This window comes from Haematobia irritans, chromosome 4 (genome assembly GCF_050003625.1).
Source record: "Haematobia irritans isolate KBUSLIRL chromosome 4, ASM5000362v1, whole genome shotgun sequence".
In the NCBI taxonomy this organism is placed as follows: Eukaryota; Metazoa; Arthropoda; class Insecta; order Diptera; family Muscidae; genus Haematobia; species Haematobia irritans.
The window spans coordinates 119,796,539-119,813,870 of record NC_134400.1 but is presented as its reverse complement, the minus strand read 5'-3'; the positions used below and the strand labels follow the sequence as shown (position 1 = coordinate 119,813,870).

Here is a 17,332-nt window from a genome sequence, read left to right as displayed (position 1 = left end):
CTTTTCAATGAAGTCTGTTTGTCCTTATAGCTAAGTGATTCGACTTAAAAATGTGTATCCTAACATGAATGAAAATTTCGTTTTAATGAAGTCAAAATGGATTTAATATTTCTGAAAAAATCTTCAAAATTGATAAAATGTTTCAACACATTGTTTTAAAGTCATTATACCCTAAACCACATAGTGGTTAGGGTATAATAAGTTTGATCTGCCAAAAAATGTGCCTACCAGAAATATTGATTTTAGTCCCAATAAAGTATATACCGATCGACTCAGAATCACCTCCTGTGTCGATCTAGCGCTTGGTGTCCGTCCGTCCGTCTGTCCATGTATTTGTTGTTCACAGGATTCCGGTCGCAATTATTAACCGATTTTGATGAAGTTTGGTACAGGGAGTTTTTTTGGGCACAAGGACGAACGCTATTGAATTTGGAATAAATCGGATCAAATTTAGATATAGCTCCCATATATATGTATTGCTCGATTTCGACAAATGGGGTCACGTTGCACTTTTTTACTAACCGATTCGTCGTCAAATTTAGCACAAAATAATCTTTTGTATCACCCTTTAAGTCTGAAAATGTCATCGAAATCGGTTCAGATTTAGATATAGGTCCCATATATATGTATCGCCCGATTTTGCCAAATTATGTCATAAAACCCTTATTTATCAACCGATCTTACTCAAAGTTGGCTAAATGTAATCTTCTATAGCACTAACTATATGTGCAAAAAATCATCGAAATCGGTTCAGATTTAGCTATAGCTCCCATATATGTACCACCCGATTTTTCTAAATAAAACAAGTAAGGAAAGTCTAAAGTCGGGCGGGGCCGCCTATATTATACCCTGCACCACTTTGTAGATCTAAATTTTCGATACCATATCACATCTGTCAAATGTGTTGGGGGCTATATATAAAGGTTTGTCCCAAATATATACATTTAAATATCACTCGATCTGGACAGAATTTGATAGACTTCTACAAAATCTATAGACTCAAAATTTAAGTCGGCTAATGCACTAGGGTGGAACACAATGTTAGTAAAAAAATATGCGAAACATTTAAATCTGAAGCAATTTTAAGGAAACTTCGCAAACGTTTATTAATGATTTATCGCTCGATATATATGTATTAGAAGTTTAGGAAAATTAGAGTCATTTTTACAACTTTTCGACTAAGCAGTGGCGATTTTACAAGGAAAATGTTGGTATTTTGACCATCTTTGTCGAAATCAGAAAAACATATATATGAGAGCTGTATCTAAATCTGAACCGATTTAAACCAAATTTGGCACGCAGAGCTACAATGCTAATTCTACTCCATGTGCAAAATTTCAACTAAATCGGAGTTAAAAATTAGCCTCTGTGGTCATATGAGTGTAAATCGGGCGAAAGCTATATATGGGAGAAATATCTAAATCTGAACCGATTTCAACCAAATTTGACAGGCATAGCTACAATGCTAATTCTACTCCCTGTGGAAAATTTCAACTAAATCGGAGTTAAAAATTGGCCTCTGTGGTCATATGAGTGTTAATCGGCCGAAAGCTATATGTGGGAGCTATATCTAAATCTGAACCGATTTCAATAAAATTTGGCATACTTGACTACACTACTAATTGTATCCCTAGTGCAAAATTTCAACCTAATTGGGATAAAACTCTAGCTTCTGGGACCGTATTAGTCCATATCGGGCGAAAGATATATATGGGAGCTATATCTAAATCTGAACCGATTTCAATAAAATTTGGCACACTTGACTAATTGTTCTTCTTCTGCAAAATTTTAAGCAAATTAGGGTAAAACTCTGGCTTCTGGGGCCATATAAGTCCATATCGGGCGAAATATATAAAGGGTGATTCTTTTGAGGTTAGGATTTTCATGCATTAGTATTTGACAGATCACGTGGGATTTCAGACATGGTGTCAAAGAGAAAGATGCTCAGTATGCTTTGACATTTCATCATGAATAGACTTACTAACGAGCCAAAACGTCGAATTTTCAGTGAATGGGCCCTAGAAAAGTTGGCAGAAAATCCGCTTTTTTATCGACAAATTTTGTTCAGCGATGAGGCTCATTTCTGGTTGAATGGCTACGTAAATAAGCAAAATTGCCGCATTTGGAGTGAAGAGCAACCAGAAGCCGTTCAAGAACTGCCCATGCATCCCGAAAAATGCACTGTTTGGTGTGGTTTGTACGCTGGTGGAATCATTGGACCGTATTTTTTCAAAGATGCTGTTGGACGCAACGTTACGGTGAATGGCGATCGCTATCGTTCGATGCTAACAAACTTTTTGTTGCCAAAAATGGAAGAACTGAACTTGGTTGACATGTGGTTTCAACAAGATGGCGCTACATGCCACACAGCTCGCGATTCTATGGCCATTTTGAGGGAAAACTTCGGAGAACAATTCATCTCAAGAAATGGACCGGTAAGTTGGCCACCAAGATCATGCGATTTGACGCCTTTAGACTATTTTTTGTGGGGCTACGTCAAGTCTAAAGTCTACAGAAATAAGCCAGCAACTATTCCAGCTTTGGAAGACAACATTTCCGAAGAAATTCGGGCTATTCCGGCCGAAATGCTCGAAAAAGTTGCCCAAAATTGGACTTTCCGAATGGACCACCTAAGACGCAGCCGCGGTCAACATTTCAATGAAATTATCTTCAAAAAGTAAATGTCATGGACCAATCTAACGTTTCAAATAAAGAACCGATGAGATTTTGCAAATTTTATGCGTTTTTTTTTTAAAAAAAAGTTATCAAGCTCTTAACAAATCACCCTTTATATGGGAGCTATATCTAAATCTGAACCGATTTCTTCCAAAATCAATAGGGTTCTATTCTGAGCCAAAGCACATACTTGTGTCAAATTTGAAGTCGATTGGACTAAAACTACGACCTAGACTTTGATTACAAAAATGTGTTCACGGACAGACGGACATCACTATATCGACTCAAGATCCCACCCTGAGCATTTTTGCCAAAGACACCATGTGTCTATCTCGTCTCCTTCTGGGTGTTGCAAACATATGCACTAACTTATTATACCCTGTTCCACAGTGTGGAGCAGGGTATAATAAAACTCAATTGAACAAATAATACAATATTTGTACTATAATTTTCTCGAAGAGGAACGGAGCGGAGCGAGTTTTTTTTTCTCGGAGCGGAGCGGTTTTTTTTCCGGAGCGGGAGCTGAGCGGAGCGAAAAAAATGGACCGCTCCGGATCCCTGGATAAAATATTCTCACTTTTAATGTCGGTCGTTTATCCAGCATTCTGTTCTATTTTTTTTGTTTCTGATCGCTAAAATATCTTACATATCCTACCGCACTTTTTTCACAATATTTTCAACAATGCCCCAAAACCAACTACAGTGAAATCTTCCAGAAGTAGACACCAATGTTTGCCTAAATTTTGTCCACGTTTGAGAGGTGTCCAGTTATGGAAGGCTAATTTTAATGTATAAATATAGCCAAAGGTCTCACAACGATTTTGCACTATAGAGATACATATGTCCGTTTATCAAAGTGTCCAAGTTTGAGAGGTTTCACTGTATTTCAATTTGTCAACATTTTTTAGCATTATAAAGTCTATAATTGAAGCACATAATTACATATTAAAAAACCGTTATACTTTATTGATTGAAATTCGTTTTATTCCCCTTAGAGAGGAAACAATTAAATTTCCATTTAATAGGAAATACCAGTGGTGTCCTTGATCCATTGCAAATAATTGGTGACGCGTGTGAAAGCAGCAGGATAACCCTTTTCACAGCCATCAGAGGAACCAAAGGAAGTCAAGCCAATTTGAACCATAGAAGATTCCAATACCAATGGACCGCCAGAGTCACCACTGCATGGCGATACTCCTCCAGGAGTTGAGACACAAAGGTTGGATGCGGAAATAAAGTCGCCAAAGGCATCAGAGCATACGGCGTTGGTGATGACTTGCATGCGGGCCCATTGTAATTCATTGGTTACACCCAAGACCCCATCAGAAGTTTGACCCCAACCAGAAGCAATGACATAATCACCAGCATACGTAGAATAAGAATTAGAAATGGAAGGTAATTTTACGGGCTTGATATTATCCGTATAGGAGGTTGAGGGAACTTTAATAAGGGAAATATCGTTTTTCAAGGTTTCAGAATCCCAATCTGGATGAACAATGATGTCCTTTCCAAATACTATATGAGTGATTTCGGCAAAATTACGGTTTATAGTGCCCAAATAAATTGTAACGCCAAAGATACTACGAGAAAAATCATTGCGATTATTTTTTATACAGGTCGTAGTTTTCGATTCTTACCCATCTGTACAGTGAGCTGCAGTCAAAATCCATTCCTTACCAATCAGAGAACCACCACACCAGGCAGCGGCGGTAGGAGTTATTTGCAAGGAAAGGCCCGCCTGGTAAGGAAATTGACCAACAGTAGCAGCATTACCATTTGTAATACGACCATCCCCAATTACGGGAACAACGCGATTACGTTGGTATAAATCTTTGGCGGAAACGGTGGCCAAAGCCAAAATCAATATAACAAAAGACTTCATGTTGTTTCAGTAGGAACTGATAACTGATGATTTTCCGAGAAACCAACATTTATATATTCCAGTTTGAATAGCAGTAGGGAGGATTACAAGTGATTTGTATAATTTATTAGAACACTTTGCACTAATAGTGGGCAATATAGATAATTTTAATAATTTCGGAATTTTTAAGTGGATCGGAATAAACATAGTTCGCAAAGCGCTCAGAGAAGAAACAAGTTAAAAAAGAATGCATCAACTCCCCAGCAAAAAAAAAGCGCCGCCAAAAAAGTAGTGAAAATGTTCTTTTTGGATCCGGAAGTGGTGCAAAATTGACGCAGAAGCGATGAATTTAACATGGGCTTGTCATAGGACGGAAATCCTCCATTTCAACAGTCGTTGCACTGAATTTGCATCACTTCTTTAGGTGTGATCCGAATTCAATGTTGTGGATGTAAATTTAAAAAAATCTATGATATTTTGTCAAATAAATAATTTTTATAATTTTTTATAATTTTTAATGGACTCTAACGGTTTTCGGAAACGTTTGATCTGAAATATTTTCAAAAATTCACAATTTTTTCAGATTGGATTTAGCATTTTTTCAACAAAATTTAAATGATTTGTACCATTTGATGAATTCTTACTCTGTTTTTAACCTATTTGAAACAAAAAAGTTAAAATTACCCATTAAAAGTATGAAGAAACTAAGATAATAAATATTGAATTAAAAGAACTTCCTGGGTAATTAAAATAAAGAACATCATTGGGAGTGCATCTCCTGGAAGTGCTTTTAAAGTTGTTCCTTTGGAAGAACTTCCAAATTTTTTTTGCTTGGATCCTAATGCAGACATTTTGTAAAAGGGTCCCAAGATTGCCATTAAAAGGCAACTTGCCTTTAAACAGAACGCAAACTAAAATATAATAATAAGTGTATTACACCAAAATAAAAAGTGAACCCACCATCAAATAAAATTTACGCTTATTATAGAAAAATTTAACTAAAATAAATAATTGCAAAATGTTACAAATAAGTTTATAATTTTTGTCAAATTGAAGAAAACTTATTAAAAATAATATTTTTTTTATTTTTTTTAAGAAAATTTCATATGTTGAATACTGAAAAAAAACAGTGAACCCACCAGAAAGAAAAATTTTGGTTAATTATATCTCATGTTAGCCTGATACCGAAACAGGCAATTGGCGTCCAAATGCATTATATCTAATTATACAATTATTTTTCGAGCTTTATGGACAGATATAGATTAAGGAACATGGTTAATAGAGCCATTGAAAAGAAAACGCCAGATACAAATCTATACACGCCTGGACTGTACATGTTTCGGTTCGGGCGAATGAACCTTTCGGAAACATGTACAGTTCAGGCGTGTATAGATTTGTATCTGGCGTTTTCTTTTCAATGGCTCTATTAACCATGTTCCTTAATCTACACGCAGAGAAGAAACATGATTGTAACAATTATATTCGAAGAGCAAAATAATATGATAGGAGCCATTTTTGCGGCGACCATGTAATATTTTCACCTGCAACCATGTTGGGTCATTGAACATGGTTCTAAGAAAAAATAAAATTGTCCCCATCTAAAATGTTATTATATTGATAAAAAGAATTTTGTTTCCATTAAAAGACAATGGTCACGATCTAAAATGTTATGGTATTCGTCAAAAATGTTTTTCTTCCAGTTAAAAGAACATGGTCACAACCTAAAATGTTTTGATCTTTATGAAAAAAAAAATCTTGGTCGAAAAAAGGACGCCACTAGAGAAAAGAAAACACAAAATTAATTTTATTTATTTGTTTTTATTTATTTATAAATTAATTCATTGTTTATTTGTATTTAAAACTTCACATAATTTTACACACCCTATTTTGGTTCAATTTCAACAATATGTAGTCATTCCATATTTACGTCGTGCCCATCAAATGTACAAACGCAGGCATCATGTATGCAAATAAAAATAAATTATACCATAAGCAAAATGCATAACAAAAATCAGGTAAATTTTTTTCAATTACACTTTCCTTTTTTGTGTTCACATAAAACCACGTGCCACTTCTGAATAAATAAATTAACACAAAGCAAAATAATTCTGTATTCTTCGTCCATTCCAAGAAACAATCAACACACGACTGACGCGCAAAATGAAAATCGTGTGTACCTGCTCAATGTTTTTATAAAATTATTTTCGCTGCAAACAAGTTAAAAAATCAAATGGTCACGAAAACAATGTACATGGTCTTTATGGTCATGTAATGGTTCTAGACATGTCTATGTCTAACCTATAAAAATACTTTTTTCTCTGCAAAAAAGTAAAAAAATTGAATGGTCAGGTACATGATTTTCCCGAATATGTAATGGTCTCAAATTCTATCATTTAAATAATAGAAAATGTTTGTGGCATTTGAGAACCATTTAAATGCTTATTGCCAACATATATTTTTCTCCGCTCGAAAATGATTTTTACAAAGACCAAATACATGGTTTTCGCGACAATTACATACTCAAGATAAGCATTAAATGGATGCGGCAACCATGTCCAGACATGTTTTTTCTGTGCGTGTATATCTGTCCATAAAGCTCGAAAAATAATTGTATAATTAAATTTTGGTTAATTTTAGAAAATTTTGATTATTTTTAGAAATTTTAAATAAACAGTATTACAAACGCTGTCATCACGCCGGTATCACCAATATAAGTCAATATCTTTCGAAAAATTCAAGAAAACTTATTTGACACAATTAAATTTTTTCACTTGTTAAAGAAAATTTTGTAGTTTGAAGGAAAAAATTGGAGTTCAAAATTGCAAGAATGTCTTTAGTGACATACGAAGTTCAAGATGGACGCATTTGTGTTAAAATTTACAAATTTAACGAAATAATGAACTATTTTGTGAGAAGTACGAATTTAGTAAATATTTATGCTTCATTTGTGTATAATTTTGTGCTATTTTTTAGTTCATTTAACTAACGTAGGCAAAAAAATTATTAGAGTAAAGAACACATTCTCCAAACATAATAATTCCATGAACTAAAATAAAGTTGAATTGGCTTTAGTGAAATGAGAATTCACTTTTTTGAGTGAAGAAAAAAATTGGCTTTAAAAACTGTTAAGAAAGTCTTTAGCGCCATGCGAAGTTCCAGACATGTACAATTTTAGTAAACTTTACTTATTTGAGAGACTTATGAACTCAATTTAAGCAAACTTCTCCCATTTTAGGAATATATGAAATATTTTATTTTTTAGTTAGAAAGGTGTCCTATGTTTGTGTACAATTTTTTTTTCTTATTTTTACCTCACGTCAGTACAGTAAGCAAAAATTATAGAAATAATTAATTTAAATTAAATTTATTATCAAATCATGTTCAAATTAAAAAAAATAATAATTTTATTGAAAATGGTAAATATTGGAATAAAAATGAAAACGACTAAATATTCCAAATAAAAACATGATTAAATTTGTAAATCTACCGATTAAATTTGATTCAATTAGGGTTTTAATTGAATTTAGCAGACACTCACTATTTGATATTTTCAATTACATTTTCGTGATAGATGCAATTTCAATTTAGAAAAAATGAATTCAATTAGCTGATTTACGATTTTGCCAAAAAAGTTTAACTAAGTATTTGTGCTTTTAAAAGACTTTGTTTACTTGCAGTAAAATGTCCTAAACATACTTGTTTTGGATTACAAATAAAAATATGCTTATTTGAATATTATACTCCAAATATTTATTTATAAAAAAATATATACTTAAGACAAAAAGCAAGCACGAACGTTTACGTTTCATATATGCCTTCATATTGAACTTTTAAGCTCATTGTGTATTGTTGATAGCATTTTTCTTTTCAATACTCTTTCGTTGTCTCTTCCTAAACATACATATATAGTCTTCTGTTATACAAACAATTTAAAATTGTACCTTTTGTCCGAACGGAGCAGTGATGCCAACACCCGAATGGGACAAAACACCAAAAATATATTATAATTTCTATCACCCCACATAAAATATCGTTCCAGTTAGAATTCAGTCAGCAAAAAAATCTTCGCTCTAGAATACGGTTAATACAATGAAAGGTGGACACTCACGGTCGCCTAAATTTTGTCCACATTTAATTTTAATGTGTTAATATAGCAAACGTCCCCAGACAACGTGTCCGGTTTTCAGAGTGTCCAAGTTTGAGAGGTTTCACTGTATATGGATGTGGAATAGGCATTGATTTGAAGCAATTTGAAAAATTATCAAAAATCAATCTGTTCGATGTACGTTGTTCACAGCTTTATATTTGTAATGCTTATTTCACTTTCATTCCAACCATTTTGATCAGTAATGAATTTCAATAAAAATTCTTCGTCAAATTTCAAATTATATTCAGAGGATAAAATAAATTCGTCGACATTAAATATGGAAATAATCTCGAGTATTTTAATATTTCCACGGGGTCTATTACTTATTTCAATTATATGTACATATGTGCTTTTGTAAATTTAATACACACGTTTTTAATTACATTTTTATCAAGCTCAGAAATTTTACACTCGTCGCAAGACTTTTCAAACGAATATCTAAATAACAATATTGATTTATAACAGGATCAATATTACATTCATTACAATCTAATTCTATATTTGGCAATATAATTAAGTTTGTTAAGCTTTTTAACAGTCTATATAGATTTTTAAAAAAAGTTTTTGTATGAAAAGGCGTTGCCAATCAAACTAAACACTGTTCAAATTAAAAAAAAAATAACAAAAGCACTACATGGAAATGCCAAAAAGCACCAACTTGGTGCTTTTTTTTGAAAAGGCACTAAATAGGCAATTGGTGGTTGGAAATCAAAAAGCACTAAATGAGAGTAGTAATCAATTCCTAAATTTTTATATTTATATATCAAATTGTTTTTGTAACGTAGTCTACATAAAGTAGTAAGATATATACTTAGTATTAAGGTGTAATTATATGTCAAGTTTTTGCAGTCCTTGATTGTAGTCCTAATTATTTTTATAATTTTTTTTTAAAGTAAATTTAATGTAATTCTTTATTTTGAGTATCCCTGTAACCGTATATGGCCATTTCGGCTTGGTTGTAAAATGAGTTAAATAAATAAATAAATAAAATAAATATGGTGCTAAAAGCATAAAATTGGCTTCACTGGGACGAAGGATCGAACCGCGTACCATAAGTTTTCAAACCAAATCAAACTTTTGATAGAATGGCAAAGTTCATTCTCCCCGCCGTTTTAAATAAAACATGTAAGACAGAACTAATGTGGGCCATGTCGGATGACGTTGGTCGTCCGATTTGTACATACACTCAAAAAAATAGTTTACTTGGATCCAAAGATTTTGACCTTTCCTCAATGATTTTGGTATTGATTCTGAGCCAAAGATACGACTTCTTTAAAATACAGACATTTTTGGTAACTCTCTGGCTTTAAATTTAGGATCAATAAAATTAAAATTAGAATGCAGATCTCATTCATCGAGTTTTTATACCCTAAAGCACAAAGTGGTCAGGGTATAATAACTTTCATCTCCCAAAAAATGTGCCTACCAAACATATTGATTTTAGACCCCATAAAATATATACCGATCGACTCAGAATCACCTCCTGAGTCGATCTAGCCCATGGTGTCCGTCCGTCCATGTATTTGTTGTTCGCAGGATTCCGGTGGCAATTATTAACCGATTTTGATGAAATTTGGTATGTAGCGCTTTATTGACACAAGGACGGACGCTATTGACGCTATCGGATCAAATTTAGATATAGCTCCCATATATATGTATCGCCCGATTTCGATAAATGGGGTCAGATTGCGTTCATTTACTAACCGATCGGCGTCAAATTTGTCACAAATGAATTCAATTGACCACCCTTTAAGTGTGCCAAATTTAATCGAAATCGGTTCAGATATATTTATAGCTCCCATACATATGTATCGCCCGATTTTTGCAAATTTGGCCATAAATACCTTATTTATCAACCGATCTGACTCAAAGTTGGCCAAATATAATTTTCTATAGCACTTACTATATATGCAAAAAATCATCGAAATCGGTTCAGATTTAGCTATAGCTCCCATATATATGTATCGTCCGATTTTTACAAATTTGACCGTAAAACCCTTATTTATAAACCGATCATACTCAAATTTGGCTTACTCAAATCTACTATAGCACTGACTCTATGTGCAAAATATCGTTCAAATCTGTTCAGATTTAGATATAGCTCCCATATATATGTAGCGCCCGATTTTCAAAAATTTCCCCTTTATAACCTTATTTTTGACCATAGTGGACTCATTTATTAACCGATTTTACTCAAATTTACCACAAGATATTCTCCTGTAATATCAACAAAAACTGCAAAATTAATCCAAATCGGTTCAGATTTAGATATAGCTCCCATATATATTTGTCGGCCGTTTTTGAAAAATTTACCACTTATAACTTTATTTCTGACCATAATAGCCCTATTTAATATCCGATCTTACTCTAATTTAGCACAAGGTAACCTTCTGTGGTATAAACTAAATCTGACAAATATCATCCAAATCAGTTCAGATTTAGATATAGCTCCCATATATATGCATCGATCGATTTTCCCAAATTTGGTCAATACTCCTATTATTTAGTAACCAATGTTGCCCAAATTTCATATATACATGTATTAGCCGATCGTATTTAGACTTACATGTAGCTCTTACATAAATCTATTGTCCTATTTTCAGAAATTTGGATTTACTACCCACATTAATTGAGCGATTTCATCTTTTTTAATAATGGACTCAATTTAGTGGCATACTAACTCTGTAGTTTCTGAATCAACTATAGATTCTAATATCAGACATTTCTGTTCAGATTGTGATAAAACTCCCATGTACCCCTTAATGTTCTTAAATATGGAAATGTGGTTTTCCCCAAACCTATACCATTGATACCCCACAAACAATGTTCACTAATTCAGTAGAAGTGGTTTAGGTTATGATATAGTCGGCCCCGCCCGACTTTCTACTTTACTCACTTGTTATTAATAATATTCATGTACAAACAAATTGCAAATCTGCAGATTATGGATGGAATTTAAATTCCATTGACGAGAATTCAACAATAGGTCTGTTTCATTTTTCCATTACAAAATTATTCAGCAAGAGAGTACGCCGAAAAATATATTGACCTAATATGGAAGATTATGCAACCTACATTTTAAGACTCGAAATTTACGCAATGTTAAGGAGACATTTAATTAAAATAATGACTTTATAATTAAAAGAAAGTTTATAATCTTTGCTTCAAAAATTTGGTTCATTAAATTTAGGACACCAATTTTGGAAATTTGCGTTCCTCTGTTAAAATATTCCTTAAAGTAAAAAAAAAAATCCAAATCCAAATCTTTGGATCCAAGTAATTTTTTTTTTGAGTGTAAGAATACATTTCAATCTTTTTGGTGAAATTAGCAATAATGTTCGCGTTTACCAAATCACCAATTACTAATTTACAGTTTTTAAACCAATTAAAATTATAAACATATTCATATATTCTACTACACTTGACATTCTTGACATTGTGCAATATATTGCATTAGTTTTTGACTAAAAACAGGTGTGGAAAAAATTTCCATTAAAAAGTTGCATCTTCTCTATTTCCTAAAATTTTCTGGCTTTTTTTCAGTAAACGAACAACTTCCAGTAAAACTTTGTGATAAAATTTGTGTCTTAAATGTATCCTTACTTTAATTTTCCATTTCTTTGGTTCGGAATCAATACTAAAATCATTAGATTAAACACAAAAACTTTGGGACCGCACATGCTTTTTTCAGTGAATAATCTAATATACAACTATTTTCCTTAACCAAACAAATAATACAGTATGTAATTATTTTCCATTGAAATTATGATTTAAGTAAGGCCTGCGAATATGATATTAGATTCCAGTAACGTCCTTGATCCAGTCCAAATAGCTGTCGATGCGAGTAAAACCAGCAGGATGTCCCATTTCGCAACCTCGAGCAGAAGCAAAGGAAGTCAAGCCAATTAGAACTTTAGAAGATGCCAACACCAAAGGACCTCCAGCGTCACCTTTGCAGGGTGACGTAGCTTTAGGAGTCGATATGCAAATATTGGATGGCGCCACCATAGAACTCCCAAAGGTGGTTTCACATATACTATTGGGGATTACTTGCATTCGTGCCCATTGCAAATCAGTAGCCAAATCTATGGCATCATCTGAAGTCTTCCCCCAGCCAGAGACAATGACATTCTCACCTTCATAGGTAGAGTAACTTTCAGACTTGTTGGGTAATTTGACTGGTTTGATGTTAGCCGAGTATGGGGTCGAGGGAATTTTTATCAAGGCTATGTCATTTCTTAAGTTCGCTGGATTCCATTCGGGGTGTGGAAAAATATCTTTGCTCAGAACGGCATGGATAACTTCCGAGGATGAACGGACAGTCGAACCCAAATAAACACCAACAGATGTGATTCTGAAATTCAAAAGTACATGTACAGAAGTGTGTAACCTCTGTTTTGTATTGGAAGAATCACCTGTCAGTACAATGGGCAGCGGTTAACACCCATTCGTTTCCAATTAATGAACCACCACACCAGAAAGCGACATTTGAAGAGATCTGCAAGGAAAGTCCCACCTGGTAAGGAAATTGCCCAGCTTTGGCTTTATTGCCATTGGTAATACGACCACCCTCATCCACAATTCCTGGCACATCTGGATTTAATGGGTAAAGTTTTTCACTGGAAACAGTCGACAAGACAAAAGCTATAACCACGAAGAGCTTCATTTGGCGGATTTTCAATTGAAACTGATAACATATAGCACCTAGACATCTAATATTTATATACTTTGATCGAATCGGCAGTAATGTCTAATGTAAGATTTATGGGCATCTAATTTACCATGAATCGTCCAAATGTAGATAATTTTTATGTTTTCAACAATGTTTAATTAACTACACTGAGAAACAAAAGTGGACCTGAAGATTTTAGTTCTAACGTCGACTACTCAAACAAATCGAATTTTCCATTTTCTTCTTGACACATATTAACAAAGCTATTCAGTAACATAAAATTTTTTAGCTTCAATTACAAAATTGTTTGATCCAATTAATAATATAATAATAATAATAATATAATTAAAATAGCTTCAATCACGAAAATGATCTCTGACGTCAATTAAAAACTTTATTGATCCAATATAAAAAAGTTAGCTGTTTTGTATTTAAAAAAAAATAATATTTTAATTGTTTTATTTTTCTTTTGTTCATATTTAGTTTTGTTTTAGTTTATTTTAAGCTAAGGTGAGCTCTTTTGCTTTAGTCCAAGCTCATTTTTCAATGTGTGTTGCACCCGTTCTCGCGATATGTTTTGCTCACGAGCCAATTTTCTACTACTGCGGCGTGGACTTCGATCAAATCTGACTTTCACATTTCGGATCGTTTCTGGTGTTGTTACAAAAGATTTATTCACATTTAAATGCTGGAGGGCACTAACGCCACCAATCACATTATCACTCTCAAATTCCATCACGAATGCGTTTGTACCTTATTATAAATTTTAGACTAACTAAGTAGCTTTAGATTTTTATACAATTTTCTCAAGACAATTGGAATTTATAATTTTTGAAAACAAAAATTATAACTTTTTTGATTTTTAATCATTACGCACGCATTGATTTCTACATTGGTGACCCCGACGAAACCTGTTGTTATATCAATTTAAATTTGCAACATGCTTGACGACAACATTTAGAAATATCTTTTGCGTCGGTAAAAGTGCCACCATTCCGGCGACAAAATCCTCGATTATGAGGCACAATTTATTACATCCAGAATGACTGCCGATGATACCTAGTTCCACACATTAGTAGGTTCAATCGAGAGCAACATTCTAAACCTTGTAAGCTATATTGTAGAATATCCTCCAGCGGAAAATAAGTGCGGGGCTCTAAAGGATGCATTATTGAATGAATTTCTGGAATCAGAGGAGAAGCCTTTACGACAACTTTTGGAAAATGTAAGTATTGGCGACAAAAAACCGACGACAATTTGCCTCTATAGTGTCGATATGTGACAATGGATGAAACATGGCTCCATCACTACACTCCTGAGTCCAATCGATAGTTGACTGAGTTGACAGCGGCCGGTGAACCGTGTCCGAAGCGTGGAAAGACTCAAAAGTCCGCTGGCAAAGTAATGGCCTCTGTGTTTTGGGATGCGCATGGAATAATTTTTATCGAGAAGGGAAAAACCATCAACAGTGACTATTATATGGCGTTATTGGAGCGTTTGAAGGTCGAAATCGCGGCAAAACGGCCCCATATGAAGAAGAAAAAAGTGTTGTTCCACCAAGACAACGCACCGTGCCACAAGTCATTGAGAACTATGGCAAAAATTCATGAATTCGGCTTCGAATTGCTTCCCCACCCACCGTATTCTCCAGATCTGGCCCCCAGCGACTTTTTCTTGTTCTCAGACCTCAAAAGGATGCTCGCAGGGAAAAAATTTGGCTGCAATGAAGAGGTGATCGCCGAAACTGAGGCCTATTTTGAGGCAAAACCGAAGGAGTACTACCAAAATGGTATCAACAAATTGGAAGGTCGTTATAATCGTTGTATCGCTCTTGAAGGGAACTATGTTGAATAATAAAAACAAAAAATTGTGTTTTTCTTCGTTAGGCCGGGGACTTATCAGCCAACCTGTTAAGCTTTGTTTCGTGTAAAAAGTCTTTAATATAAAGTGTTGAAAAAATCTCCTATTTTTAAAATTAAAAATGCAAAAATGAAACAATATTAAAGACGGCTTCATTAATTTTGATGAATTTTCAGAATTATTGAAGCCAAGTTGATCTCAGTCATACAAAATTTTCTCTCCTTTTAGGATACCCAATTTTAAGTCGAATCACGTAACTATAAGGATAACACGACTTCATTGAAGAGTTTATCGACTTTTGGACAAGGCAAAAAACCTCACTTCAGAGAAATGCGTTTTCTTTGCTAAGCCAAATTCGGATTCGTATTTTAAAGACATTAAATCTTTGGCCTCACGACAATATTTTTTTTCAGTGTTGTCATTTGTTTTTTCCGCAGTCGAACTTTTGTAGAGAGATACTGAAGATGAGAAACAACTGACTACTTACTACGCTTTATCACTAAGTAACACAAAATAATCTTTTACTACATCACTCTATAGAAGTTTTCGTATTATTCGAAAAAATTTAATAGATATTTGTGTCTTTCAACTTAAGAAAAAATTTTAGTCAAACGAAATTCCGATTTGTTGTAATTTTGTTTTGAGAGTAAATAAACCCGGATATATTAGAAGCGTTGCTTCTAAACAAAATTTTTAAATTTTAAAATATTATTCGTAAAGAAAACCTTAACGGCATTAATCTTCTATCACACTGGAAGTATAGCATGAATTAATCCTTCGTGTTTTTAAAAAGTTATTATTACAAGGAATTGTTAAGTGTTAGGTTTTTTATGAATAGCATTTGTGGTTTACTCTCATTTTCACAAATTTATATGTATTCGGTTTTATGCTGTTAACCGGTTTTGAGCAAACTAAAAACCCGAAAATCGGTTTTTGAAAAATAGAGATTTTCGGATAAACCAAAACCCGTCTTTTCAAACAAACTCGTTATTTGGGCACCCTACTGCGGAGTCAAATCGAGGTGATAAGTCCTACAAAGCCATGGCTGTGAACACATCCTAGTCTTGGGCTTGTAGAAGAAGTACACACAATTTATCCGGAGATTGTAAACTTTTAAAAAAATTTTAAAAAAATTAAAACAAGTAGATACGGCCGTAAGTTCGGCCAGGCCGAATCTTATGTACCATCCACCATGGATTGCGTAGAAACTTCTACGAAAGACTGTCATCGACAATCGAATTACTTGGGTTGTGTTATCTTAAAACTTCTTAATATCGTTTTCTAAATTGTGAGTTAGTCCATACGTGGTATGTATTAGACAATACGTAGAGAGCCAGAATTGAAATATGGGGGTCGCTTATATGGGGGCTATCTGATGGCTATATATAACTATAGACCGATATGGATTATGGACTGATATGGGCCACTTTTGGCATAGTTGTTAAGTATCATATACTACCACCACGTACCAAATTTCAACCGAATCGGATGAATTTTGCTCTTCCAAGAGGCTCCGGAGGTCAAATCTGGGGATCGGTTTATATCGGGCCTATATATAATTATGGACCGATTTCGACCAATTTTTTCATGGGTGTTTGAGGCCATATATTAACACCACGTACCAAATTTCAACTGAATCAGATGAATTTTGATCTTCCAAAAGGCTCCGGAGGCCATATCTGGTGATCGGTTTATATGGGGGCTATATATAATTATGGACCGATGTGGACCAATTTGTGCATGGTTGTTAGAGACCATATACTAACACCATGTACCAAATTTCAGCCGGATCGGATGAAATTTGCTTCTCTTAGAGGATTCGCAAGCCAAATTTGGGCGTCCGTTTATATGGGGGATATACGTAAAAGTGGACCGATGTGGACCAATTTTTGCATGGTCATTAGAGACCATATATTAACACCATGTACCAAATTTCAGCCGGATCGGATGAAATTTGCTTCTCTTAGAGGCTCCGCAAGCCAAATCGGGGGATCGGTTTATATGGGGGCTATATATAATTATGGACCGATGTGGACCAATTTGTGCATGGTTTTTAGAGACCACATACTAACACCATGTACCAAATTTCAGCAGGATCGGAAGAAATTTGCTTCTC

The 17,332-nt window shown here is 33.9% G+C and overlaps 2 protein-coding genes across 7 annotated transcripts in view; both read right to left on the bottom strand.

The window, feature by feature from the left end:
• Cip4 (formin-binding protein 1-like Cip4) overlaps positions 1-17,332 on the bottom strand; it is a 292,493-nt gene that overhangs the window by 69,827 nt on the left and 205,334 nt on the right. The window lies entirely within an intron of this gene.
• On the bottom strand, positions 3,615-13,375 carry LOC142233346 (transmembrane protease serine 9-like). Its single transcript, XM_075304244.1, has 4 exons — positions 13,100-13,375; positions 12,484-13,038; positions 4,314-4,565; positions 3,615-4,256 (listed from the first exon to the last, which is right to left on the bottom strand). Exons 1-4 carry the CDS (start codon positions 13,348-13,350, stop codon positions 3,695-3,697), a joined length of 1,620 nt encoding a protein of 539 aa, XP_075160359.1. The 5' UTR covers positions 13,351-13,375; the 3' UTR covers positions 3,615-3,694.

Excerpts from the sequence above, each read along its gene's own strand:
- LOC142233346 (XM_075304244.1), bottom strand. The coding sequence starts at position 13,350 with ATGAAGCTCTTCGTGGTTATAGCTTTTGTCTTGTCGACTGTTTCCAGT. Across the intron at positions 13,039-13,099 it reads GCTGCCCATTGTACTGACAG|AATCACATCTGTTGGTGTTT; the intron begins GTGATTCTTCCA and ends TTTGAATTTCAG. Across the intron at positions 4,257-4,313 it reads GCAGCTCACTGTACAGATGG|TATCTTTGGCGTTACAATTT; the intron begins GTAAGAATCGAA and ends TTTTTCTCGTAG.